The following is a 26,538-nucleotide window of genomic DNA, read 5'->3' on the forward strand; positions in this document are numbered from 1 at the left end:
CTCTGTGTCCTTCTATCACTGGAGAAACACCTTTCTGCTCAATCCCCCTCCTTTCCTTTGCATCACTCCACTAAATTGCTCACTTTCCACAACATGGAAAACCCCAGTAATAGAGGATGAAACTTCTCCCCATCTCCCCACTTCCCCTCTCACCTGCAGCACCCTGGACCAACAGGAGGATCAGGGGGAAGAGCAGGAACAGGATCTTCATGGCTGCTGCTTCTTCTGGGGCTTCACAGAGCTGCAGAGGGACACCAAGGCAATGGGGACATGCAGGAGCCCAGGTGGGGCAGGAGCCTGGGCTCTGCTTCACCAAACTGCAAAGGGCTGCTTCCAGACATAGCTGATGATATTCCCTCTACTTTCCTCTTACAAAGAATTTGTGCCACCCTGCCAGCCTCAGGAGCACTTAATGATGTCTCAGTATCTGGGAAATCCATAACCTGATCTGATCCTTTTCCAGGAGACCCCACACTCACCTACCTGATGAAGGTCTGGGTGCTCAGACAGCAACAAACCCAACAGGAATCACTGTGTCCAGTGGTCCTTGGATTCAAGGAACACTTTTTTTTGCCAAACCACTCTGACTTTATATTGTTGCAAGCTGTTAGGACATTCATTGATTTTTACTGACACATCTCCTCTTGGCCAATCAGAAATCCACCCATCCATGTGGGGATGCTGTGACTTCTCCTTATCCCTCCCTAATGCAACAGCAGAGGCTGAGGTGCCTCCTGGGGCTGTTGCAATCAATGGCACTGTTGTCCCCACGCAACACCTCTTGTGACACCCGTGCCACAGAGGCACCCCAGCTGTGGTGGCACAGCATGAACTGCCTGGGATGGACAAAACAGCCTGGTGGGTGCAGGCAGAAATAGGAACCAGTCCCAACCAATCTCTCCTGTGAGTGAGGCCCTGGCACAGGTTGCCCAGATGTTGCTGCTCCATCCCTGGAAGTGTCCAAGGACAGGTTGGACATGGCTTGGAGCAGCCTGGGATAGTGGAAGGTGTCCCTGATCATGTGGGAGTTGGAACTGAATGACCTTAAAACTCACTTCTTCCCCAAAGCATTCTGAGATTCTTGGATAAAATACCTGTCTCTTCCTGTCCTGTCATTTTGCTTAGGGAGCTGGTGCTTGTCAGTGGTTAGCATTTTTCTTCTTCCTTCACTCAGAGTCAGGATTAACGCTTGAGAGATTAATTTCTTGTTCGGACTTGGTTGTTTATTAAATCTTATCTAAAATATAACCTGTTCTTCAGCACTTCTAGCTATCAATCCAAAAGCAAGAAAATGGAGGTGAATATAGCTAGTTACAAGGTCTTTTAAAGTCTAACTATCCAATTAAAAGCTAACATCTTTTGACCCAATAACTGAACCCACACTTTGGGACCTTCCAAAACCTGCTACCTGAAATCATGAAGAGAGAACAAGAAGGAAGAAAAGACAACATCCAAGAACTTCTATTTTGTCCCATACCTATTACTATATTCTAAACCCCCAAATTCAAAACCCTTCACCATGTGAAATTACACACTTCTAACTACACACCCGTGATTTTAACTCCATCACTCAAATTTGAAGCCTTCTCCAAAGCCTCAAGTCAAAGCAGTGTTTTTTGAGGACCAGTGTCAGAAAGCACAGAAAGTTTAAAACTCCCAGGTTTCAAGGTTCCAACAGGTGCTGCGTGACACACAGAAACATTCCAAGAATCTTGGTTTCCTTCTCTTTTAACATCACCAGAACAGCTTCATCCTTGCCAAGGTGACTTATATTCCACCTGCCAGGAAGTGGTAAGCCTAAGGATGCCTTTCTGATATCTACACAAATAGTCAGTATAATAGTCAAATTGCAGTATAAAGAGGAGATAAAATCAAGGGAGACTACACTTCACTTGGTTCTGTCTGAATCTACTGCTTCTGAAACTGCCCTGCTTGGTACAAAATCCACAAGTGTGGTTCAACAGCAGCAAAATGCTGTATAAAAATGTGCAATCCATGGGAGATTAGTGAAGGAAGATGAATAGGGCCTTCCCAGGCCTTAAAGGTGTGGACTTGATCAGGAGAATTTTTGGATTTATATGAATTTTGTGAAGTTTCAAAAAGATAAAGATCAAGGTGGCTCATGGAGGAAAGATCATGAGAGAGAAAGAAGCAATGTATCTATGGCTGCTTTCTGGCCAAGCCCTACATCCATCTTAGTACCTGTCCTACATTGCTAGTAAACTTTATTTGTAACTCTTTTTTGTACAGTCTGTCTGTGGTGTGTCTTCAGGGTGATGATCCATTGCTCAGAGAGACCAAAGCTCTTGGAGCTGGGTCCTGGAGAGGAGAATGAGACTTGAGGTTGGATATATCAGGGACATGGGGTCTGGTGTCATCTCTCAGAGAGATGTGTGGAATCATGGAATGGTTTGGGTTGGAAGAGACTTTAGAATTAATCTTCTTCCACTCCCTGCAATGGGCAGGGACACCTTCCACTATCCCAGGATGCTCCAAGCCCCATCCAGCCTGGCTTTGATGTATGATGGGGACATCCCTTGAACATCAATCTGTAGAAGTAGGACTGAATGTCCATTTTTGGGTCCTTGGAATATCCTCCCTCCTGGAGGTTTGGAGTCAGGCTCAGTTTGGAACCAGAGCCAGCACAACCAGGATTTTCTGCTCATGGTGTGGGAAGGACTTCTATAATCCTCACTGCAGGGAGGCTGGGGCCAGTCCTGCCCTGGGAAGCTGCTCTGACCTGGGGATCTTGTGCTCAACCCCACCAGAGCTGCAGCCTGGTCTTGCTGATCCAGACCTGGACTTGGACTCACAGCTGGCACCTTGATCTGACCTTCCCTGTACCCTCAGCAGTGTCCAGTTCTCCAGGAGAGGCTGCTGCCACCCCTGGCTGCCCTGCTCCATGGAGGGGAGAAGTGGGTGTCCCTTGTCCCAGTATCCTGTAGTCACTGCCCCACAGCAGTGCAGGGGAACCCATGGCACCCCTGAGCTGAGCATCCTGGATCTGCCACACCAATCATAGAGGATGACCCACCTGGGCTCTTAGCTGAGCCCCCAGGCCTTGAAACCCTCCCAGCCCTGACCCTCAACTCAATCCTGAGCTCCTGAGAAACCCCATGGCACAGCGATCAGTCCCTATTCCCTCTGGACAGCCCTGGACCCCACAACATCCTCCAGTGCCCCACACCCAGCCCCACAACTGGAGATGGACCCAAAGACACAAGACAGTGTGTGTCCCATAGAACAGCCCCACAAGGACTCCTGACCCAGCCTGGAAGCCAGGGCACAGCCAGCAAGTCCCTACTGAAATTAGGGTGGTCCTAGCAACCCCTCCATCTCTGTGTGAGAGGTGCTGGGGTCCTCTTGCTGAGCCAAAAGGCTGGAGTTGGGGTCCCTGTGAGTGTCACATGTGTCCCCCCTCCCACCAGGGGTGGAGATGCTGGTGTGGCTGAGGCCAGCACAGAGAGAGGCTGGACGGTGGGACAATGTTCAGAAATTCACCCCACCCTCTCCTCCCTTCCCTGCATGCAGAGGAAAGAGACACACAACCAGGATACACATCTTGGCAGTGGGAACGACCACCACCTTGTATTGGAGACACTGGGGAATGGGATTCCCATGGGATCCAGGTCTGCTGGCCCTGGCAGTGCTTGGTGCCTCCAGGCAGCATCACAGGAGGGCACAGCTGGTGTCCTGGGATGCAGGAGCCCATCAGGGGTACCACCGCCTGTGGGAAGAAAGAAGTGAGGGTCAGCAATGTCCCTGTACCCTGTCTTGGGTTGCAATACAGGATGTGGCCAGAAATGTGAATTCTGTCACCATCTGTTGGAGCCGGGTTGGGTAGTGATTCCTTATTTCCATGGCACATATTATCTGCTAATGGGTCATCTTTAAAACCAGCTGGGGCAATCATCTTTATCTTTTCAACAACCTCATCCTCCTTCCAGGAAGATATCATCTGCTGATGGCCCATTGAGTCCCACTGTGTGACTAATAAAATTCCATCATCCCACTGGGAGATGCTCCAGCCAGGGCAGGAGCCAAGCCTTTCCTACCCAGAGAAAAACTGAGATTTGGAACACCAGAGCAGCCTTTCCCACTGGATTCCAGAGGAAAACTGGACCTTTCCACATCATCTCTGCACCTTCAGAGGAAACTGCACCTTCTCCAGGAGCACTGCTCCAGCTGAACCACATCTGCCCCTGCAGGAGGATGCAGCACCATGGAATGGGACTGCTGCCACCACCCTGACTGACTGACGGGTGTCAGCTTGGATTCTGACTCTGGCAGGATTGGGACTGTTCATTGTAATACTGTATTTCTATTTTAATTTTCCTATTAAAGAACTGTTATTCCTAATTCCCATGTCGTTGCCTGAGAGCCCCTTCATTTCAAAATTATAGTAATTTGGAGGAAGGGGGTTTACATTCTCCATTTCAAAGAGAAGCTCCTGCCTTTATTGTCAGACACCTCTCCTCCAAACCAGAACACCCCAGGGCTGCACTTTGCCCGTTTTTCCCCCTGACAGGCAGGAGGCTGAGCCAGCTCACGTGCGACAGCAGAATTCCTGCTGGGAGCAGAGCCCGACGCGGCCGATCCCCGGCGGGCAGGAGCGCGGCGAGCAGAACCCCCCGCGGCGCTCGCACTCCTGGGCTGATGCTCCAACTGGGGACAGCCCTGCAGGGCACAGACAGAGGAGAATTTAGTCAATATGCTGAGCACAGCCCGTGTTGAAACACTAATCTTAGAAAATTAGGATTTTAGTGACCTCACAATGGGAAAAGACGAAGCTGGAGAGCAGAACCACAAGAACATAGACAATGCAACTAGAAACCCATTCTTTGGAGAATTGGACTATCCCCAGAAATCATTTGTATTGTCAGTGATAGAAAAGGTCAAGAGTTTAGGGTAAGGAAGACTCATCTTACTTTCTCCTTTTAAGACCCCTCCCCATGAAAACGACCCCAGACTTAATTTAAGAAGTCAATCATGCATGCTTAATTCAAGCTAATTACCATAGGAAGCAGGTGATGGGAGGGGCTGTTATTATGAATATGTATTTGTTTGATTCCTCTGCTAATAAATAGACTTTGTGATCACCTGTGATTTTGCAGTTTGTATTAGAGGATTACCTCACCCTGCTGCCCAGCGCTGAATAAACATTCACTTTCTAACTTTAAACTGTTAGAGAGTCTTTTGTCCATCACAGTTGAGTATCAGTATTAGACCAATATTCATATTTTGATAATTCAGTGTCAGCCCAGCCCTGCTTGCCCCCTGCCACAACTGCTGAGCAGGTGGCTGCAACAAAAATCCAGGCGAGTTTATGGCACTTGGATGGGTATTGGGGTCAGTGAGTCAGGGGTCTCTGAATTCTTCAGAGAGAAATCAGAGTGCAGGGATTGAATTAAAGCCTTTGGGTGGATTGAAGTATATTAAGCCACTCACACATCAAGTAGACATTTAAGTAGAAGTAAGTTAGTAGAGTGAGTTCTAATGCTTTTAGTAAGTGAAAGGTTTCAAATGCCACAGTAGCAGTGAGAGTTCTAGTGAAGGTTGAAACATACTGATATCTTCAGCAAGAGGCTCCAGGCCCACAGTTTTAAACAGTGCTTAGACATAATAGAGCTATAGTGAGAATATTGCTTGCATTTTTCACATAGAACAAGATGAGTCGTATGCATAGTCTATACGTAATCTGGCATGTAAGAAACAAGGACTCTAATAGTTTAAGGAGTGGCAGTCTGAGTTTGCATTTTAGCTTGCTGGAAAAGTCCTATATAAGAGTATTGGGGAGAGTTGTTGCTTTTAGCCTTTGGCTTTTGCCATTGCTTTTAGCCATCTGCTCTTTGCCAGGCTTTTGCTTTGCCACTGCTTTGCCATTGCTTTTTGCCATTGTCGTTTGAGACTGATGTGCATTGTAATAAAATGTGCTTTGTAATAAATAACCCTTTTAACTATTAGCTGCTTTGCTTATTTAGAAGATTAACTGACAAAGCAGGAGCCAAGAGGTGGAAGCAGGATTTCCCTTCCTCCCTGCTCCTCCTCCTCCTCTCCAGCAGTGCTGCTGACTCAGAAATGCAAGGGTCAGGATAGGTCATAGTGTAGGGTTAAGATGTTTCTAAAACAGGGGAATTGTATATAATATATTCAGGGGCTGGAAAGAAAGGTTGGGTCTGGTAGGCCTGGGAAAGGCCCTGGGAATAAACACTGAGCTTTGTCTGCACCTGCATAATCATCATATGATAAATAATACGATTGTTAAATATAATGATTGTTTGGTAATTGAATAGAATCATTGTTTAATCATAATAAGAATAATGAGAAACAATGTAATCATAGCAAGAATGATGAAAAAGGATGTTAGGGGTTCCTGATGAAAATTGCAAGAATACATGCTTGGATAAGATCAATGTATACAATAGAACAATATGGATTTAATAATTAATATGCAGTTATATAATGAAAAGGGTATAAAACATGTCCATCTGAATCCATGTCAGTGTCAGATTTGGATTTGTACGCTGATTCCCAGAGCTCTTCAACCTGCATGTAATCATCCTATGATAATGTTTCCACACCAACATAGAGAGGGGTCAAATCCCAGTTTTGGAAGGATAAGAGCTTGAAAACAATGCTCCATCTCTGGTCCCAACAGCATAACCTGCACCTGGAACTTTTCCTTAAAGGTGTGGGGTGAGAGGGACCCTGGTGGGGATGGCACAGCCACCAGGAGAACTCACTCAGGTGACAAATCCTCCCTAAAAACACTGACAAAGGACAAACCCTGCACGTTTCTTACCTGTCACTCCCTGGAGCATCAGGAGGAGCAGAGCACAGAGGACAGGCAGGATCCTCATGGCTGAGAGTGGCCAGCAGACTTGCAGCTCTGAGGAGAAGAGAAAGGAGCAGAAGTGAGTGGGAAGGTCCCTTCTTGAAGGTGGTGAAGCACCTGTGGGGACAGAACTGAGGAGAGGGGATGTGACCAGCCACTGGTGGGAGGATGCACCCGGGAGTCAGAGCTTCCTGGCACCAACAGCAGCAGTCTGCTCTCTCCACGAGGCACAAAATCCCTTGGGATGGCTGAGTCCTCAAAATGTCCAGCCCCAAAGCTCCTTTTTCAGTTTCTTCCCCCGACACCAGCAGAGCTTTCCTCATCTGACACCTGATTCCCAGACCTCCAGCCCAGGATCTTGTGTCACCCCGCCTTGCGTAAGGGCTGCTGGGTGCTGTGGTTTGCTGGACACCTCTGGGGTCACACACACAGCATCCCTGTTCCTCAGGCCTTGGCAAACAATCAGCTTCCATCACACAAAGGAGCTCTGTCCTCCTCCCCCCGCGGGAAGCGCTCTCTCTATGCTTCACTTGAAAATAACTGGGCAGACGCCACCAGGGATGACATCCCCGTCCAGCTGGCAATCCCAGGCAGGACAGGCTGTAATTGTGGCTTTGTTTGGTGGAGTTTGCTGTGTGTAACCCTTTGCTGTTTGATGGAGCACCTTCATGAACGTTTCCAGCCTCGCTGCAGTTATGGGGACGTGTGTGGGGTGTTAAAAACACATTTGTGCCTGGTTCACTGAACAGACACAGGAATACAATGATTTGGTTAGGAAGAGACCTGGAGGTTCCAACCAGCTGCCATGGGCAGGGACACCTTTCAGTAGATGCTCCAAACCCCATCCAACCTGTCTTTGAGTCCTTTCAGGGATGGGGCAGCCACAGCTCCTCTAGGCAATACATGAATATGCCTTTGATCCAAACAGCTCACCCTATTTCATGGCTTTTTCACTCCCCAGGGAGGGACATTGTGCAAACTGTTTGCAAATCTGTACCCAAGGGGATCACTATTGCTCTGCCATGGCAGTCAGAGCACTCAGGACATCTTATTTTCTTCACCACTGAAGGAAATCCTGACCCTACAGCTACAGGCAGGAAAAGGGAAAAGGCCATGCCCCATTTTTTTTTTATTTTTAATATCTTGGCATCAAAACCCCAGGAGGAAAGGGGCTGGGAGCAGCTACATCCAGCAGTCAGGTTCCTTATAGGGTTTCATTAAGGTTGCAATTAGCTACATCTCTGTGCTGTTGCTCTTTAGCACACACATCAGTTTAATTCCTGGAAGTGTCCAAGGCCAGGCTGGACAGGGCTTGGAGCAATCTGGGATAGTGGAATGTGTCCCTGCCCATGGCAGGGGGGTTGGATCTATGTGATTTTAAGGTCCCTTCCAACCCAAACCGTTTAATGATTCTCTGATTCTATGAATTTGAGGTGTAGAGTGCTGGGGAGATGGGATTGGGATGACAAGCAGGGAGATGTGCAGCATGGATCCTCGGGGGTTTCAGCCTGTTTCACTCTAAAGTGGCTCTTGAAGCCATTCCCCAGCCATAAAGGCAAGGACAGCTCTTTGTGGTGGTGAGCTGAAAGCATGATGAGACTGGATTCTGCATGATGCTGGCTGCAGACAGATGAATCTAAAATTACAAGGGCTGAACCCTCCCTGCAAAGCCCTCAGCCCTTGAGCAAAAATCTTGTGCCATTCCAGTTTGTGAAACATTCACCTACTGTGGATTGTGCAAAAACCTCTTAGGACATCAACTGTAAATTGCTGGTTTGGCTCCACTTGGCAACTTCCTCAGGTTTCCATGCAGGGAGATCCCTGGAGGAGGCTGTTGGCCCAGCTTCCTGCCCTGCACAGGGCTGTGGTTTCAATGGTGCCAGAGGCATCTGCAGAAACATCTGCTTTGAACAGGCCTGGAGTGAGGGAGCTGCACCTGTTCAGTCTGGAGAATACTGAGAGGGGGTCTGAACAATCCATAGAAATATCTCCAAGGGGTGTCAGGGGATGGTGACTGACTCTCTTCAGAGGAGCAATGGCCATAAACTGAAACACAAAAAATTCCACCTCTACTTGAGGAAGAAATTCTTTATGTTGAGAGTAGCAGAGCACTGGAACAGCTGCCCAGGGAGGGTGTGGAGTTTCCTCTCTGGAGACATTCCAAACACACCTGGATGCATTCCTGTGCCACCTGCTCTGGGTGACCCTGCCCTGGCTGGGGTGTTGGACTGGATAATCTCCAGATGTCTCTTCCAACCCTAAAAATTCTGTGATTCTGTGAAGGGTGGGCAAATGCTTTGCAACTAATGAGCAGCTCAGGGTTTCCAGTCAATCCTTTGCACTTTGGTTTGTTGCTTCCCTTAAAAAGTCAGCCAGTACTTCTCCTCTCTTTACAGAACACCAGAATGGTTTGGATTGGAAGGGACCTTAAAGATCATCAAAATCCAACTCCCTGCCATGTGCAGAGACACCTTCCACTATCCCAGGGTGCTCCAAGCTCCATCCAGCCTGGCCTTGGACACTTCCAGGGGCAGCCACAGCTCTGAGCACCAAGGATTCCTTGTCAGCACAAGGATGCTCCTGACTGCAGGAGCAGCTGCAAAGACAGGAGTCCAGGTTTTCTGCTGTGGTCCAGGGCAGGACAGGCTGAATCTCTTAGAAGAGATCAGAGGCACAGTGGGATTGGCCTCTCTCACACGTTTATGTAATTGTCTCAAGCAATGTCACAGGTCTAACTCTGATCTCCTGATTTGCAACTGCAGCCAATACACATTTTGCAGATTCACTCCAAATGTCTATGAGACAGAAATGCCAAGAGTAAAATCAGATTACCAATTTGTGCTGCTCAATGTGACTTTAGTTCTCACAATAAAACAATATGCTGTTCCCAGGAGTGAAAGCTCTGGATCAGGAGGTGGGAACTCAAAATTTTCAGAGCAGAGGTGCTGTGAAGCATCACACTGGAGAAGACTTTTGTGTTCCCCAGTGGAAATGGTGACTGATCTCAGACTTGGTCATGACAGAGAATTCCCTATCAGGCATGTGTAGAGAACTTGCCAGCACTCATTCAATCAGCAACCCAAGAGGGTTTATTTTTTATAATTTTTATAATATTTTGCTGAGCTACACATTCCTGGCAGGTTTAGATTGATTTCAGAATTTGTGTTTAAAATTCTTAATGAAAATAGGACTTGGGAAATAAATTACTTTTGGAAATGAATGACAACACCACGCAGTGCAGCCATGCAACATCTCCAGATCTTGCTTTTATTGAAAGGAGAATGACAAATCCTCAGTGGCTGCTACAACAATTCCTTGAATCCAGTGAAGTCAATAGCGATCACTCCTGGAGATTCTGCACAACTCACCACCCTACAACCTGCACAAAGGATTTTCAGAATTAGTTATGAGGGAAATCCTGCTGCTTGGGATTCAAATGATAGTTTGGGAAGTCACCTTTGCCCCAGATAAATCTTGAACTTACCACCTACAGCAGTTAAACCCAGAGCTACAGGACCCCAGGTAATCATTGCCACGAGGGCATTTCCCCCTGTGGCAGAAGGTCCCACGATAGCCACACTCCATGTAAGGTCTCCTGGGTCTTACCAAGCTTCTGCCTTAAAAAAGAAAAAAAAAAATAAACCAACCAATAAACAAAAATGGGAGACATTTTATTTCTGGCAGAGATTTTCATTTTGCTTAATCTCTGTGAGCTGACAGAGTCATGGCAGTTTAACCCTCAGAGGAGGAGGTCTGTGGGTACAATGACCAAACTAACACTCTAATTCCTTCTTCTGATGTGTCTCCAAACCCAGGAGTTCCTTAGGAACTCAGATTTTAGGGATGGACATCAGAGACTTGATAAAAAATACTGAGCAGGCTCTTAGCAGCTCTTAAAACCTTGTAGGTCACAATTGAGGAGAGATGCAGCAGCTCATCTGGGAGACTCCCACTTGTGTAAAAAAAGAGGGGAAGAGACTTTTGATGTGAACAGTGACAGGACAGAGGGAAATGGCTTTAAACTAAAAGAGGAGAGATTTAAATTGGGAAGAAATCCTTCCCTGTGAGGGTGGGGAGGCTCTGGCACAGGGTGCCCAGAGAAGCTGTGGCTGTCCCTGGATCCCTGGCAGTGTCCAAGGTTGGATGGGGCTTGGAGCAACCTGGGACAGTGGAAAGTGTCCCTGCCCATGGCTGGGGGTTGGAATGAGATGGTCTTTGAGGTCCCTTCCCACCCAAACCATTCCACAATTCCATGGTTCTACAGATTTGGTTGTTTCCCTCCCTACACATTTCACCCACATCTCAAAAAGGTCCTGGTGTCCAGCAGTCCATATGGATGGCTCCCAAAAATCCCTCAATCCCTGCAGAATAACACTTCCATACCACCAAACCCACCACACCAGGCATTGGCCTCTGGGGCTGAACAATCTGGAATTGCTCTTCCCTATGTGTCCAAATGGAATTCCCTGCTAAAATAGGATACCCACATTTAAAGTGCCTTTTAGGAATGGCCTCCAGCCATTCCTGTGCTATTCCCAGAACAGGTTTTATCCATGAAGGTGCTAATTGTCAGGGATCAAAACAACCCCAGGGAGCAGACCAGCAATTAGGCAGGAACTTGCCTGGCCCTGTTTGGTCAATTAATAAAAATGTGGCCTGGCAGCTGAAGTGTTCTGGATGCACCTGGCTGAGTGCACATGAACCAATTAATTCCAGTTTCCAGCTCATCCATGGAACAACCCAGCATATTCAGAGAGAGGGGAACTTGTTCCAGGGAACAGATATTTGATATCATGCATGTACAATGCATCCAGCACTTCCCTGGTGTGCTGGATTCCCAGCATGTGAGTAGAGTGGTGTATGCACACCCAGAAGATCCCAGGGAGAAATAAAGGGGGGTTTAAAGGGTAAATAAAACACTCCTGGTGACAAAGGAGTGGCCTGTGGGGCACTGCAGAGGTGGCTGTGAGCAGTCTGAGCTCTCAGAAACACTTTTCTTCCCAGATACAGATAAATTTCTGGCTTTAATATACCCAGAAGGTCCAACTGAAAACACCCAAACATCCACTGTGTGTTAAATAAGAACATAGCACAGACCAAAGGAACTCTTTGCTCAGTGTTCTGCCTCTGAGAACTGGCACAGGCAGAGCCCCAGGTAAGAATAACATCAGACAACCAGATAAAATCATAGAAATCAGGCTCATTTAGGTGGGAAAAGACCTTTAAGATCATCAAGTCCAATTGTTAACCCAGCACTGCCAAGCCCACCATTAATCCATGTCCTCAAGTGCCACATCCTGGATGGCTTTTAAATCCCTCCTGAGATATATGTGACACTTTTCCCACTTTTCTGGCATTCCTGCTGCAGTTCATCACAGTTTTTTCCCATCCTTACCCTGTTCCTACAGAGATCAAATCTCCACCACCTCTTGCTTGTGCACAGAGCACCCTGCAAATGTAGCTGTGCCATTTTCAGGGCTGATAGGAAAATAAAATCCCTTTTTCTGGACAACAGAGTTGATTTGGGGATCCAGATTCCTTTGCACTCCTTTTGTGCCTCTCCACCTTATGTCCCAGCTCCTAAGGCAAAGGATATCTGAACAGCATGGGGCCAAATTCCTTTTTTCTTTTTCTTTTTTTTTTTTTTTTTTCTGTGTGGTTTAAGAATATTTGATCATGATTGAATTTGTTTGTTGGGTGAGTCAGAGGCAAAGTGATTTAAGTACAAACCTGCAGGGTTTAACATGGAAAACACTGGTGCTGAATGGTAATTTGGGGATTGCCCCTTTCAAAGTGATGCTTGGAGTAATTGCCTGCTAATTTAATTTCTCATCTGCAATCTCTAATGAGTTTTGATGATTTCTGTGAGGATTCTTTGCAGGAAGCAGCCTGGTCACATCCCAAAGGGGACAGAAGACCTTTCTCCTCTCTCTCATCTTCTCTCTAGTCCCTCACCTTACCTGCAGCTCCTTGAGATGCCACCAAGAGGAGAACAAGGAGAAAAGGAAGGATTTTCATGGCAGAGGGTGGGCTGGAATCTCAGGTCACTGCAGAGAAAGGAGACCAGGACATTGGTTAGAGCCTTGTCCCAGAAGTGACACAGAGAAAAATTCTTCAAGACCTGGAAGTTACCTAAAAGAGGTTATTACACATTTTTGTCATGATCATGTCCATTGTCCTAAGATTTTCCTGGAGCACACATAGGATCATGGCATAGGAAAAAACTTCCATGTAAAAAAATACTATTTTAAATCCCCTTTTAATCAAGTGATCAGCAATTTATCCTGGATTTCTTGATGGCTTGCAATGCATTGCAATAAATTTGATTTGCCTTATGGAAGTTAAAGCTGTTAATTCAGAAATTAAGACAATTTTTGCTAGCTTTATACTAAACAACCCCATGGGTTTTCTAAAGCTTTTATACTAAAAAAAAGATCAGAAAAAGCAACTTTCTTCCCAATTAACTAAAAAACCAGCTTCTCCTTATTCTTGCTTAGAGGCTGTTGTTTATTTTTCCTCTCAAGAATTACATTATTTCCAGGATAAATTTTTGAGCATTTGCATTTCCTGCAGCCAACAAAAACTCCTCTCCCTTATCAACATTTGTCACCTCTAGAACTGGCTCATGACAGACTGGAGTCACTGCACACTTAAGGCTTCAAACCAAACAAAAATAAAACAGATAAAAATAAAAGATATGAAGTCTGCAGGTCATTTAAGAAGGACAAAACCTTTTGAGAGAGGCTGAATAATGGGAATATTTTGGTGGTTACCAGGCAGGAGGAGCTCTAGGCTGGAACAGTCCCAGATCAGTGCCAGCCACCCAGGAGAAGGAGCAGAGAGTGGCTTTGTGCTCTTTCTGCAGGGTGGTGAGGGGTTTTGGACCTCCACAGCCTTTCTGGTGGCCAATGAGGCTTTGGGGAGCTCTGGGGACACCCAATGGATCCTCTTTGCTGTTGTCCTAAGAGGAACCAAGGTCTGGCTTTCAAACCATTGCAGCATCACCTCAGGAAATGTGTTGAGATAAAAAAAAAAAAACCACCCTGGGGCTCCTCCCTTTGAGCAACCCTTTGGCCACAGCAGCTCACTCAAGGCTTATTTCCATTTGTTTTCAGAGCTTTTACATTTCCTTACAAACCTGAACAATATATCATCCCAGAAGTAAAAGAATCAGCAGCTGGAATTATGTTAAAATAAAACCCACCAAACTCATGTTAAATGGGAAGTCAGTTCTTCTTTAGTTCTTCTTTAGTTCTTCTGAATTTAGAAATTCAGGAAGAGGGTTAATGAGCTGTCATTAATTCTGCATCATTACTGCTCTTGGAAAGGAAAATCTGCACAATTAAGAACATGGAAAAGATCTGCACTAGGGAATGGTAGGGGAAAAAAGTGAGGAAAACAAATCTAAGAATTAAGAACAATAAAGGCAAAAGTGGTTTGTTTTTTTTTCAAATTTTTGCCCCAACACATTTTCATTACCAGGTTACTTGCATGCCTTTTTTATGCCATATCTATTTATGAAAATTATTACAGCCCATGCCCAGCAATTTGAGTTTTATTATTATCTTTACTCTATTGCCATGGACAGAAGAGTTCTCTGAGCACAGCATCCTCCTTTCTCACCAAGGATTCTTCCAGTGGCTCCCTGCTTTTTATGCATTTACAGACACTTCTATAAATCCAGGTGCCTGTTGCAAAGGGACCTTTACTTCTCTTTTATCTCTCTTTCCTTCTTGAATCCAGCCCCATTCCATGGGAGTTGCCCTTCTGCTGCAGCAGCTGCTGGAGCAGGGCTGAGCTCATCCCTGCCAGAAACTCCCTGGGCTCGCCCTTCATGCCCTGCAGGGATTTTTCTTAGATCTCTTTGTTTTCTTTCCCAATCAAAGCAACTATTTCGCTGAGGTTTCCAGCACAGCCTTTTCAGCAGCTTTCAGGCTGCCCACAGGCTTCTTGTTTCTCTGGGCTGCTCCTCTGGGTGCTTTTCTTTCCTCTTTTTTTTTTTTTTTTAATTTTTTTTTTTATTATTTTGAAATTAAATTCGTGTTGAGCATGCTTGGTCCCACAATGTGGTTACACAAAATTGTGCTGTGGTCACTTTTACAGAGCAGCTCCCACAAACAGCTTTGGAAGTGAAACCTTGGCACCTAATCCAGGAAGGTAAATGTTCTTGTGACCACAAGAAAAATGTGTGTTCTACAGAGGAAAAATCGAATGTCTGCATCTCCTGGCATCATCCACAATCACCTGTCAGATCTGCTCTGCTGCATCCCCTCAGGCAAGGGTGGCACCTGAAGAAGATGTGCCCTGGTCCCTGAGTCCTTTAGGGCAGGGCTGCTGCTGAAACCCCTCCCTGAGATGTTTGCAGACAGATGTGCAGCCAAACATCTGGGCTGAAAGGGGGCTCAGCACGTGAGGAACAGCTGGGTCTGTGTCACCTGTGGGCAGCTCACCTGAGGGTCCCCAGCACAGGAAAGACTTGGAGCTGCTGGAGTGAGTCCAGAGGAGGCCATGGAGATGCTCCAAGGGCTGGAGCCATGGCCAGGGACAGATTCCACCAGGTCAGATTCCTCCAAACCCATCCAGCCCAGCCTTGGACACTTCCAGGGGCAGCCACAGTTTCTCTGGGAATTCTATTCCATGGTCTCCCCACTCTCCCAGGGAGCAATTCCTTCCCAATATCCCATCCATCCCTGACCTCTGGCAGTGGGAGCCATTCCCTGTGTCCTGTCCCTCCATCCCTTGTCCCCAGCCCCTCTCCAGCTCTCCTGGAGCCCCTTTATGCCCTAGAAGAAGCTCTGAGCTCTCCCCTCCCAAGCTTTCTTGGAGACATGAGGAGTTTTTTTAGCAGAAGAGCCTCCTGGGTGCTGAAATCCAGCAGAGAAAAGTGCAGCCAAACCAGTGGCTGGGAGGCAGCCAGAGCAACTGGGAGCTGGCAGAAAAACTGGGGAGGGTGGCTGGCTCTGGGAATATCTTCTGGAAGGACTTCTGGCTTCCTCCTTCTCTGCCTGGCAAAGTTCTGGGGTGATGATGGCACAGGATTTATTCCTGGCTTGGCACACAGGAGGAGGAAAGGCAGCTGAGACACCTCAGGGTGGGGATGATGATGATGGGGGAGGAGATGATGAGGTTCACATGTCCTCTGTGGGTGACAAGAAGGGTGACACTGTGCCTGCACAGACCCTGGCAGCATCTGCACTGCTGAATTTGCAAAAATGGTTCTTCCGCATCCCTCTCTCAGGTCTGGAAGAGGCTTTAGTGTCCATTAGTGCTTAGTATGCTAAAAATTTTGTTTTCTAGGAATGGAGCACGTGGTTTTTACTGCTGTGGAGGACAGAGACAGCCAAGGCTGAGCTTCACTTGGCTCCAGAGCCCTAATTACACCCCTGACTTTATTAAAATGCTTCACTGGAGCTGGGCTCACCAGCCCATCATCATTAATTAATGAAACATGACCACAGGCAGGGCAGTGGGACAGGAGGAAAAGTGGGTTGTCCTTTACACCCAAAGGGCCCCCAAACCCAGTCAGATGGAGTTGAGGCTGCAAAGATGCCAAGTTCCTGGTAAAAAACAGTGCTGGAGACCCACAGAGAGCCTGGGGATGCTCCCACGAGTAGGGAAAACCAGGCAAGGACATTTCTGAGGAGTTTCATGGCTCCTGTTACACAGCAGAGCTTGGGCTTTATTGACAGAGTTGCAAAAAAACCTTGATGAAATTTAAAAAAGCAAGAATAAATGTATGAACGTCCCAGAACACAGGTACATCCAACAGCCCAGTTGATGTGCAAAGTTTTGGGAGCTGCCTGCAGCACACTGCAATAACCACCAAAACCAGAGGTGATATTTTCACTTAATTAAATCCCCCTTTGTGATTTTTACCGCAACAACTTGCTGGGAATTTATTTTCTAAAAAACCATCAGGGCTGGAGGCTGCAGGGCTGGAAACTGGGATAAAAAGCAAAGGCACACAAGAGGGCTCCTGCAACCTCCGATGCTTTGGGATCTCATTTCACAACGGTTTCAGGAAAACAACGGGATTGATTCATGGCTCTGTGCGCACCGTGTCCCAGCTGCCACCTAGTGCTCATCCCCGCGACACGGGGACACCGCGGGCATCACCGGGGACATCGGGGTGGGCGTGTGCCAGTGCAAAAATATTTGGGGCACATCGGGGTGGGTTCTTCCCAGTGCACAGCAATTCTGGGGACATCAGAGGTGGGTTGTGCCAGTGCACATCAGTTTTAGGGACATCAGAGGTGGGCGTGTCCCAGTGCACAGCAATTTTAGGGACATCAGGATGGGCTTGTGCCAGTGCACAGGAATTTTAGGGACATCGGGGTGAGCTTGTGCCACTGCACAACAGCACAGGGAACAACGGGGTGGGCTTGAGCCAGTTCTGAAGAACCCAGGGGACATCAGGATGGGCTTGTGCCAGCGCACAACAATTTTAGGGACATCAGGAAGGGCATGTGCCAGTGCACAGGAATTTTAGGGACATCAGGATGGGCTTGTGCCACTGCACAAGAACCCGGGGGACATCGGGGTGCGCTTGTGTCGGCTCACAACAATTTGGGGGATACGGGATGGGCTGGTGGCAGCGCACAGCAGCTCCAGGGGTCTCGGACGGGTGAAGCCCCGCTCGGTGCCTGTGTCCCCAGCCCCCGGGGGTGACGCAAGCACCGTGATGTCACACTGCCCGGGGAGGGGACACTGGGGGAGGAGCGGGTGGAGCGGGACCGGCCCCGGCGGCTCCTTCTTCCTCCTCCTCCTCCTCCTCCTCCTCCTCCTCCCTTGGTGCTCCCAGGATGCGCGGGGCCGTCCCCAGGCTCAGCCTGACGCTGCTGGCGGCGGAGAGCGGCGCCCGTGAGTGAGCGCAGGATGCGCGCAGGATGCGCGGGGGGCTGGGGGGCTGCGCTCCGGCCGAGGGCGGGGGGAAGGCGGATGGGATGCTGGCAGTGACGCCTTTGCGGCCGTCCCGGGGGTTCCAAATCACCTCCATGTACCGGAGAGGGGAGGATCATCCCTGCGCCCCGCGCTCGGGGAGATGCGGTTCTGCGTTCTTGCGGTTCTGCGTTCTTGCTGTTCTGCGTTCCTGCGGTTCTGCTCTCGGCATCCCGGCGGCTCCGGCCGTCCTCTTGGATTTTTTCATATTTGAAAAATCGATCCCCTTTCTATCCCCCTACATGTATTTATTTACTTGTTAATTTTGGAGCCCAAGCTATTTATCAGAGCCTTCCTGGTGGCCCGGTCCCTCGGTGGCGGTGGCTGTGCCTCAGCTGACAAAGCCACCGGGAGCCGGCAGCTGGAGATAAGCCCAGGACAAGGGCTGCGAACCCTCCGAGCGGGCTGGGAGATGAGGTTCTGGCGGGAATGGCTTTAAACTAACAGAGAGCAGTTTTACATTGGATATTAGGAGGAAATTCTTCCCTGTGAGGGTGGGGAGGCCCTGGCACAAAGGAGGTGTGGATGTCCCTGGATCCCTGGGAGTGTTCAAGGCCTGGTTGGATGGGGCTTGGAGCATCCTGGGGTGGTGGAAGGTGTCCCTGCCCATGGAATGCGATGAGCTTCAAGGTCCCTTCCCACCCAATCCATTCTGGGATTCTGTGGTTATGAATGGCACCGCTCAGTTGCTGGGGGGGTGTGGCTGTGCCATCCCTCAGCACCGCCTCTCTGCCCTTCTCCAGGGCTCTGTGCCATCATCCACTACCTTGTCCGGGGGCAGCTGGGCTGGTTCGGGCTGACCACCGCCTGCCTGGTGCCCGGCTACGCCGCCCAGCTCCTCAGCATCCTCTGGTTCCGGGCAGACGGACACACACCCGGCTGCTGCCTCCTGGCGCTGCACCTCCTGCAGCTGGGGCTCTGGAAGCGGTGAGAGACACTCCCCTCCATCCACACGACCCCAAAAAGCCGAGTGCTGGCCCAGACTCCCCCAAACACGGTGGCTGTTGCAGGTACTGGGATGTGCTGCGGGCGGAGGCGGGCGGCGGTGCCGGGGAGCTGCTGGCTCAGCTCGGGGATGTTTGTGTGCTGCGGCTCCTGGAGGCACTGCTGCAGACCCTGCCTCACCTTCTGCTCCAGGCTTATGTGGTGGTGGCCGTGGAGCCAGCAGGACTCATCCCTGGTGAGTTCCCAGGAGGGGGGTTCAGGCTGTCGAGGGGTGATGAGTTTGTGCTGCAAAGGGACTGGGAAGCCTCGATGAGAAGCAGAAGGGACAAGTGTGGCTGAAAGATCTGCAGTGGCTGAATGCAAAAGGGGTTGCTTTGCTCCAAGTGTGAGCTTTCAGGTGTGCAAAGAGGGATGTTGAGGAGTCACAGCACATGCAAGGTCACACTCGCTCATTGTCCATCTCTGCTCTGATGGCAGTGACTGGATGGAGCTGCCCTGGGGCTGCAGACTCTGTCCATGGAGACAGCATTCAGAGAGTACCCACAAAATGATGCTGAGCACTCAGTTTTAGCAGGATCTAGTTGAAATATTCCAGTTTCATCCCTGATAACCATCCAGTTGGGGTGGACAGGGCTCTGAGCAACCTGGTCTGGTGGAAGGTGTCCCTGCTCATTGCAGGGGGTTGGACTGGATGGCCTTTAAGATCCATTCTGTGATTCCTTGGTTCTGTGATTCACTTGGGAGGATCAAGGGGTGCCTAGCTTGTATGGGGGTGCTGTGCTACCAACACCTCCTGAACACAGAGCATTGGCTCTGCAGTGCCTTTGGGCCTCCATCAGACCCTGACTGCCCCTGTTCCCATACAGGTGTCAGTGCAGGGCTGTCCCTGCTGTCCCTGGCCTGGGCTTTGGTGTCCTACAGCCACTTCACCTGCCTGCTGAAGCCTGGACACCTGAGCCCTCCAGCTGCTGTCCTCCTGTGCCTGCTGCTCTGGAGGACAGGGATGCTGGGGACCCGGGTCCTGGCCCTGGTGCTCTTTGCCAGGCTCTATTCCTTCTGGGTTTTTGCTGTGGCAGGTAAGACCTGAGATCTTGTTCCCCCACACCCCACCCCAATATCAGCCCTGTGATGTTCCTGCTGCTAGGAAAAAATCAGGGGTTTAGTTACCTTGCTGAAAATAATTAAAAGTTAGAAGTTAGAAGGGAGTAGTTATCTGAAATTTAAATAATTGATTGTCATTTTATGTTTGCTCAGCTGGGCTTACAATGGGAAAAGATGAAATTAGTGAGGGGACTCAAAGAAACATAGACAATGCAATTAGAAACCCATTCTTTGAAAAACTGGGCTATCCCCAGAAATCATTTGTATTGTCATTGATAGAAAAAGTCCAGATTTTAGGGTGAGGAAGACTCACCTTACTTCCTCCTTTTAAGACCCCTCCCCATGAAAACGACCCCAGACTTAATTTAAGCAGTCAATCACACATGCTTAATTCAAGATAATTATTACCATAGGAAGCAGGTGATGGGAGGGGCTGTTATTATGAATATGTAATTGTTTGAATCCTTTGTCAATAAATAGACTTTGTGATCACCTGTGATGTTGCACTGTGTATTAGAGGATTACCTTCCCAGTGCTGAATAAACACAGACTTTGTGACTTTAAATTGTTAGAAGATCTTTTGTCTGTCACAGTTGAGTATTGCTATTAGACCAATACTCTTATTTTGGTAAATCAGGATTGTTTGCATCCTCCCCAAGGGAATGACATTGAAAAATTCAGTCCCTTCTCCCTGCAGGGGTGCACTGGCTGCTCATGTCCTTCTGGCTGGGGGCCCAGCAGACAGATATTGTGTCCCAGCCGTGCCGCTGGAGGCTCTTCAACTGCCTGCTGGGGGCTGTGCACATCTTCTGCTACATCAACGTCCGCCCCGGCCCCTCCAAGAGCAGGGTGGCTGTGTTTTATGCAGTGAGTACCTGCAGTGTTTTGTATTCCACAACAGCAACAGCTTCAGGCTCTTTGTTTTCATCTCTCCCATCACCACTGGGTCACAATCCAGCGTTTTACTGTGTCCTGACAAAGCCACGTGGACACCGAGGCAGATGTTTTGATTCCTTAGAGGCAGCCTTACAATGTCAGTGGGAAAAATATAGGTGAAGACATTGCAGAAAGTTCAGTTTGACAACTTCTGTGTTTTAAGTGATAAATTAGGTGCAGAATATAAGAGGAGAAGTGCTCAAGGCCGGGTTGGTGGGGCTTTGGAGCAACCCAGAATAGTGGAACGTATCCCTGACCATGGAAGGGGTGGAATGAGATGAGCTCTAAGTTTCCTTGTGATCCAAACCATTTTGTTATTCTAAAAACCTATGAAAATCTGGGAAATGGGTGTTTTCTGTTATGAGAGACATATCTAGAAGGATATAAGTGATGACTCTCTTCCCTCTGCCTTGCAGATAATGCTGATGGAGAACACACTCCTGCTGCTGTTGGGCACCCGGTTCCTGCAGGCAGAGCTGAGGAGCAGCCTGACTGTGACTGGGGCTGTCATGTCAGGGTCTGTAATAGGTAAGAACATTGATTTTAGAGTCTGGGTTGCACATTTTGAGAGTAGTTTGAGGAAATGAGCATCCAGACTCTTGTCCCAGGTCCCTCTCCAGCTCTCCTGGAGCCCCTTTAAGCTCTGCAAGGGGCTCTGAGCTCTCCCTGGATCCTTCTCCAGGTGAGCACCCCCAGCTCTCCCAACCTGGTCCAGAGCAGAGGGCCTCCAGCCCTGGGAGCATCTTTGTGCCAAGCAGGGTTATATATTCCCAGTGGGATGGGGGCAGAGGGAAGTTGTGCAACTCCCCAGATCTTCAGAGCAACCATGTTAAAGGAATGGGATAGAAAAGGAGCAATTCCTGTGGTCTTGGATTGGTTTAGGGTATAAGTAGGAAGCTGTCTTAAAAACCTGCTGATGTCTCATTTAAAGGCCAGAGGATGAGGATTCTGTGACTTGGAAGGTTTCCTGCATCACACATCTCCCTGCTAGGCAACTGTCAGTCTGCAATTAATCCAGATTAACCTTTGGGTTGAGTGTGCACCTCTTTTGCCAAAAGCTGCTCAAGTGGGATTCTTGCATCCCCGTAAATGGTTGAAATGTGTGCTGCTCATACACCTGATGCTCAGCAGCATCTTTGGAAAGGTTTTGTTGATCTGGAGGTGCAGCAAGGTCTGGCTTCTTCTCCACACCTGACCAAAATGCTGCTGGGACTCCTCAGTGACACTTTTCTGCTCCTTCCCAGGTGCCACAGCTCTGGTGATTTACTACAGCCTGCTCCATCCCAAGTCCACAGAGATCTGGCAGGGATTTCTGGAGACACTCTGCAGTGCAGCAGCAGCTGGGGATGAGGAGGTGTCTGGAGAGAGCTCCCAAGCTGGCACTTTGGGAGATGAAGAGTCCTTGCCAGGGGAAGAGACCAAGACAGAGCCCAAAAATGAGCCCAGCTCATCACTGCTGCAATCCAAAGGGTGTTTGGAGGACAGCTGGACAGAGCATCACCACTGGCTGCTGGTGAAGCTGGCCTTGAAGACAGGAGATCTGTCAGTGATCAACGCAGCTTTTGGGGATGGTGGCGTGGGAGAGGCTTTTCCTGGAGGATGGATGAAGGAGAAACCCCCTGGTGTTGAGCCTGGAGGAGACTTTTCCCTCCCCATGAGGGACATCCATCCCTCTGGACTGGCAGTGGGCAATGGAGGAGCCATCAAACCCAGCCCTGGTGCTCTGGGAATGGCACAGGAGGATGGAGCAGGGCAGGAGCCTGATTTTCCCCCATCCACATCCCACCCCAGTGGCTTCTCCCCAGATTCAACCGAGAGCTCCTCTGTGTATTTCAGTGCAAGTGCAGGAGGCATGGCCTCTCCTGGGACAGCCACAGCCACAAGCATGGCCCTGGTGCAAAGGGACAGCAAAGCTCAGCCTCCCCCAGGCTGCCTGGGAGAAGGAGGAGGAGGAAGAGGAGGGGATTTATCCCTTGGGATGGCCAGCATCAGCCCAATCCTGGGTGCTTGTGCCCACAAGTATCTGCAGAGAAGCTCTTCCTTTGGCAACACAGGCAGCTGTGGGGTGGCAGGTCCCCCCAAAGAGGGCTCAGAGCCCACAGGGACAGAGGGTGCCCTTGTGGGATGCCATCCCCTTTGGGACACCCACCCTTGTGGCCTGCAGGGGACTGTGGTGAGGAGCAAGCTGAGGTCACCATGCTTCACCTCCACCCCCAAGGCTGGCTCTAAATGTCCCCAGCAAGGACTGGGGGAGCTGGGAGAGGGGCCAGACCTGTCTGGGTTACCAGAGTGACCCTGTAAATGGCTGCACTGACACCTTGGGCCAGCCTTGGGGTCACTGTCTCATCAGCAGGGTATGGCAGGAGGTGGTGGGACAAAGACTGTCCCCACAGTGCCCCTGCCATGGGGCAGATGTGCTCCTCCATCACTGAGACATCACCTTCCTTCCCATCTTCTACTGGCAGTCTTGAAGAACTTCAAAAGCCTTAAAAAGCCCTAAAAGTCCAGGGCTGGTTATTTATTGAGCTTATTTATATCACAGAGCTGCCAGGCAGCCAGAGCTTTCTGCCTCTGGCGTGTTTGTGACAGTGACTTGAAGTGTGTCCTTTAACCAGTGCCTGCACAAGCTGCTGGCCTGTCCCTGTGTGGGATCTGGTTGCTGTCTCCAGGGGCTGCAGTGCTGGCCAAAGCAGTTTTCTCAGGACAAATAAGTGCCTAAATCAGAAAAATGATGGGTTTTACTCTTGGATGTCCTTCCTTCTGGGCAGAGTAAGGCCTCAAGTAAGGCTCAGCGTTGCTTGATTTGTTTTTTTTCCCACCACAAGGTTTATCTTGAGGCCTTTACCAACTTTTGGGGGTCACATAGGATTGCAGATCCTCTTCCTGCTGCAGACCAGAACCTCAGAACCTGGAATTACAACCAAAAGACATGTCCTGCTGCTTGCCCACTGTCCTGCTTCCTCAAGTGGTCTTTTCTCTCCAACTTCCTCCTTGTCTCCTTCCAGCTGCAGATTACAGGATCCCAGAATTATTTGGGTAGGAAGGGACCTTAAAGCTCATCCAGTTCCAACCCCTGCCACATGCAGGGACACCTTCCACTAGACCAGGTTACCAGGTTATAATCCACATCTGCCTGGATGCTCCCTTTTAAACTCAGCCTCAGGCCAAATCTCAAACCAGTTCTAGTGCCACCATAAAACCCCCAGTGCAGGCAGGGTTTATGTGTGTTAGGAACTAAAACCATCAACACCATAGTCTCAGAAATATCCAGTGCTTCCCACCAGGCTGGCTGGGCATGGATTTGTGCCCAGGACATGACCTGACAGGTTAATTGAGGTGTGATTAGCTGGATTCACCACCAAGCTGCTGAGTGCCAGCTGGAGCACATCTGGCTGTGCTCTCCAGCTGTTGTCCTGCTGTGGGCAGGACTCTGGTGCTGCCACAGGGCAGGAAAGGCAGCAGGAAGGGCACAGGCATGTGATGAATTATTAAAAAAACTTTATATGATGCATTCACTGCTCAGGGCTGACCCAGCCAGATGTTTCCTCAGGGCACAGAAAACCCAGTTGGTGCTGAGTATGGAGTGAAGCCACATTCCAAGGGGATGAAGGCTCCCTGTGTCCATCTGAACCCCAGCCCTTCAGGCTGTGGCTGTGCTCTGCAGGCAGGAGCAGATCCAGTGGCTTTTTCAGAGTTCTTCTTACTGTGTGGATCACACACAGGGCAGCATTGCTGCCAGGCCATTACAGGAATTTTCATCTAGCTTGGTTTTCTACTTTTGATAATATACAATTATGCTTGAAAACACCCCAAACCAGCCTTTGCTCTGTCTGTGCCTCATGTTGGGGATGAAAATAAGTGTAGAGGGGTCTCTTTTCCTACTCTTGCAGCCCCAGCATGAGTTGTCTGTCAGGATTTCCAGTGGGAGGGTGAAGAAGGGACCTGAGCAACAGGATCTGTGGGAATGACATGAAAATGTGTCAGGGAAGGCTAAGGAGGGGTGTTAGAAAAAGATTCAGCCAGCATGAAACTGTTCCACAGGGCAGTCAGGAAAGAAAGAGACAATTTAAAGACAGTAAAGAACACTTCTGTGCACAGGAGTCAGGTGTAAACACGGACTTTGATTTCTCAGAGCACATCCACAGTGCAGAGGTGCACTGTGAGCTGATAGCCTGACCTTGGATGAGGTGTTTGTGTGAAGCTTTGCTCCCTGATGATGAGAGGTGAGCCATGCTCTCCTGCTCCTTGGGAGCAATGTGAAATCAGGTGGGATAGTATGGATTGTCTGTGCTTAAAGGCTTCCAGCCTGTGTGAGAGCCTTGTTACACCCAGGGTCCACATCCTGCAGCCACAGTAGAAATAACCTGTATTTGATCAGAGAATCACAGAATGGGTTGGGTTGGAAGGGACCTTAAAGATCATCTCATTTTAATCTCCTGCCATGAGCAGGAACATCTTCTACAATTCCAGGTTGGTCCAAGCTCTGTCCAACCTGACCTGGGACACTTCCAGGGATCCAGGGGCAGTCACAGCTTCTCTGGGCACCCTGTGCCAGGGCCTCCCCACCCTCACAGGGAAGGATTTCTTCCCTGTATCCCATCTAAACCTATTCTTTAGTGAATTCTAAAGCCCTGGTTGAAGTAGGAGAACTCCATCAGCAAATCACAGCTTCAGACATCCTTCCCCACCCTTCCTGTCTTCTTGGGGCAGAACTGAAGATGCCCCAATTACCTGGTGCACCTGCAGATTTTTCCCAGTGCTGCCAGACTGGGGAAATCATGCTGGGGAGGAGTTTCTCCCCAAAACTCCTTGTTCCTTTGCCACCAGAGGGAGATGCTGCTCAAGGTCCAGATGCTGTGTGCACCTCCAGTGCCTGTGTTTCAAAATCATTAAGGATGGAAAAGCTCTGAGCTCATCCAGTCCAACCAAGGCCACCACTAACCCATGTCCCCACGTGCCAAATCCACAGAAGTTTTGAATCCCTCCAGGGATGGTGACAGGAGAGGAGAGGAGAGGAGAGGAGAGGAGAGGAGAGGGCAGGACATTGCACTGGGAGCCAGTGGGGATGAAATGGGGAGCTCTGGGATACTGGAAGTGGAGTGCAGAGCAGGTGCCTGGAGGAATGAGACCATGGCTGTGGGCATCTCCTTCTACTTCCCAGGCATCACTGTGCCATGAGGAATGTTTGAAAATCACTGTCAGGGGCTTGCCCTCTTGAGAAGAGTGATTGATCTGTAAATATCCTGCGGTGCCTTCATGTCCAAAGGTGTGTGTGCAAGGAGAGATGCCCCAGATCACACAGGATGCACGATGGGATCCTGGAGGTTTGGTAGAACTGGCTCCAGCTGTCACCACCATGGTGCTGAGTCCTCATTTTGGTGCTGTATCCTTGGAGCTGTGCCCTGGTGGGTGATCTGGTCACCCCACACTCTGGTCTCTCTTCACATCAGCCCATGGGGTGCAGAAATCCCACAAATCCCAGGTCACTGCTCTGTGTGGAGCAATGTGGAGGCTTGGCCCAGTCCAAACTCAGGATGGAAAACTGCAGCTGGCAGAGGGGCAGTGGACCAACTGCTCCAGGCAACCTGCTGGTATTCTCTTCCAAATGTCCCAAATGCTTGAGGAGACCCAGCCAGACCCTCTGCTCCTTCTGCAGCATCTTCCATGAGGCTGATTTTGGATGAGGAATAATCCTGAGCTAGACCAGGGTCTACACAGCTTTTGGGGGTGCTCATCACTAACATTTAGGTTTCAGCCACCCACAGAAGGGCTGGAGTGAGGAG

The 26,538-nt window shown here is 49.3% G+C and overlaps 2 protein-coding genes across 3 annotated transcripts; one reads left to right on the plus strand and one right to left on the minus strand.

The window, feature by feature from the left end:
• Positions 1-3,604: 3,604 nt before the first annotated feature.
• Positions 3,605-12,883, minus strand: LOC306798265 (gallinacin-5-like). Of its 2 annotated transcripts, XM_079298241.1 has the most exons (5): positions 12,791-12,883; positions 10,320-10,436; positions 6,803-6,889; positions 4,551-4,677; positions 3,605-3,727 (listed from the first exon to the last, which is right to left on the minus strand). In XM_079298241.1, exons 2-5 carry the CDS (start codon positions 10,363-10,365, stop codon positions 3,712-3,714), a joined length of 276 nt encoding a protein of 91 aa, XP_079154367.1. In that variant the 5' UTR covers positions 10,366-10,436; positions 12,791-12,883; the 3' UTR covers positions 3,605-3,711. The 2 variants fall into 2 exon arrangements, 1 of the variants encoding a protein (XP_079154367.1); XR_013773309.1 differs by lacking the exons at positions 3,605-3,727; positions 4,551-4,677; positions 6,803-6,889; positions 12,791-12,883 and adding an exon at positions 10,087-10,214 and having other exon boundaries at positions 10,320-10,431.
• Positions 12,884-17,570: 4,687 nt separating this feature from the next.
• Positions 17,571-25,758, plus strand: XKR5 (XK related 5). Its single transcript, XM_079298198.1, has 7 exons — positions 17,571-17,695; positions 18,517-18,700; positions 18,784-18,953; positions 19,585-19,794; positions 20,517-20,686; positions 21,172-21,283; positions 22,000-25,758. The coding sequence occupies exons 1-7, from the start codon at positions 17,638-17,640 to the stop codon at positions 23,046-23,048; spliced, it is 1,953 nt and encodes a 650-aa protein (XP_079154324.1). The 5' UTR covers positions 17,571-17,637; the 3' UTR covers positions 23,049-25,758.
• The last annotated feature ends 780 nt before the right edge of the window (positions 25,759-26,538 follow it).

Source organism: Erithacus rubecula (assembly GCF_903797595.1).
Source record: "Erithacus rubecula genome assembly, chromosome: 2".
Classification (NCBI taxonomy): Eukaryota; Metazoa; Chordata; class Aves; order Passeriformes; family Muscicapidae; genus Erithacus; species Erithacus rubecula.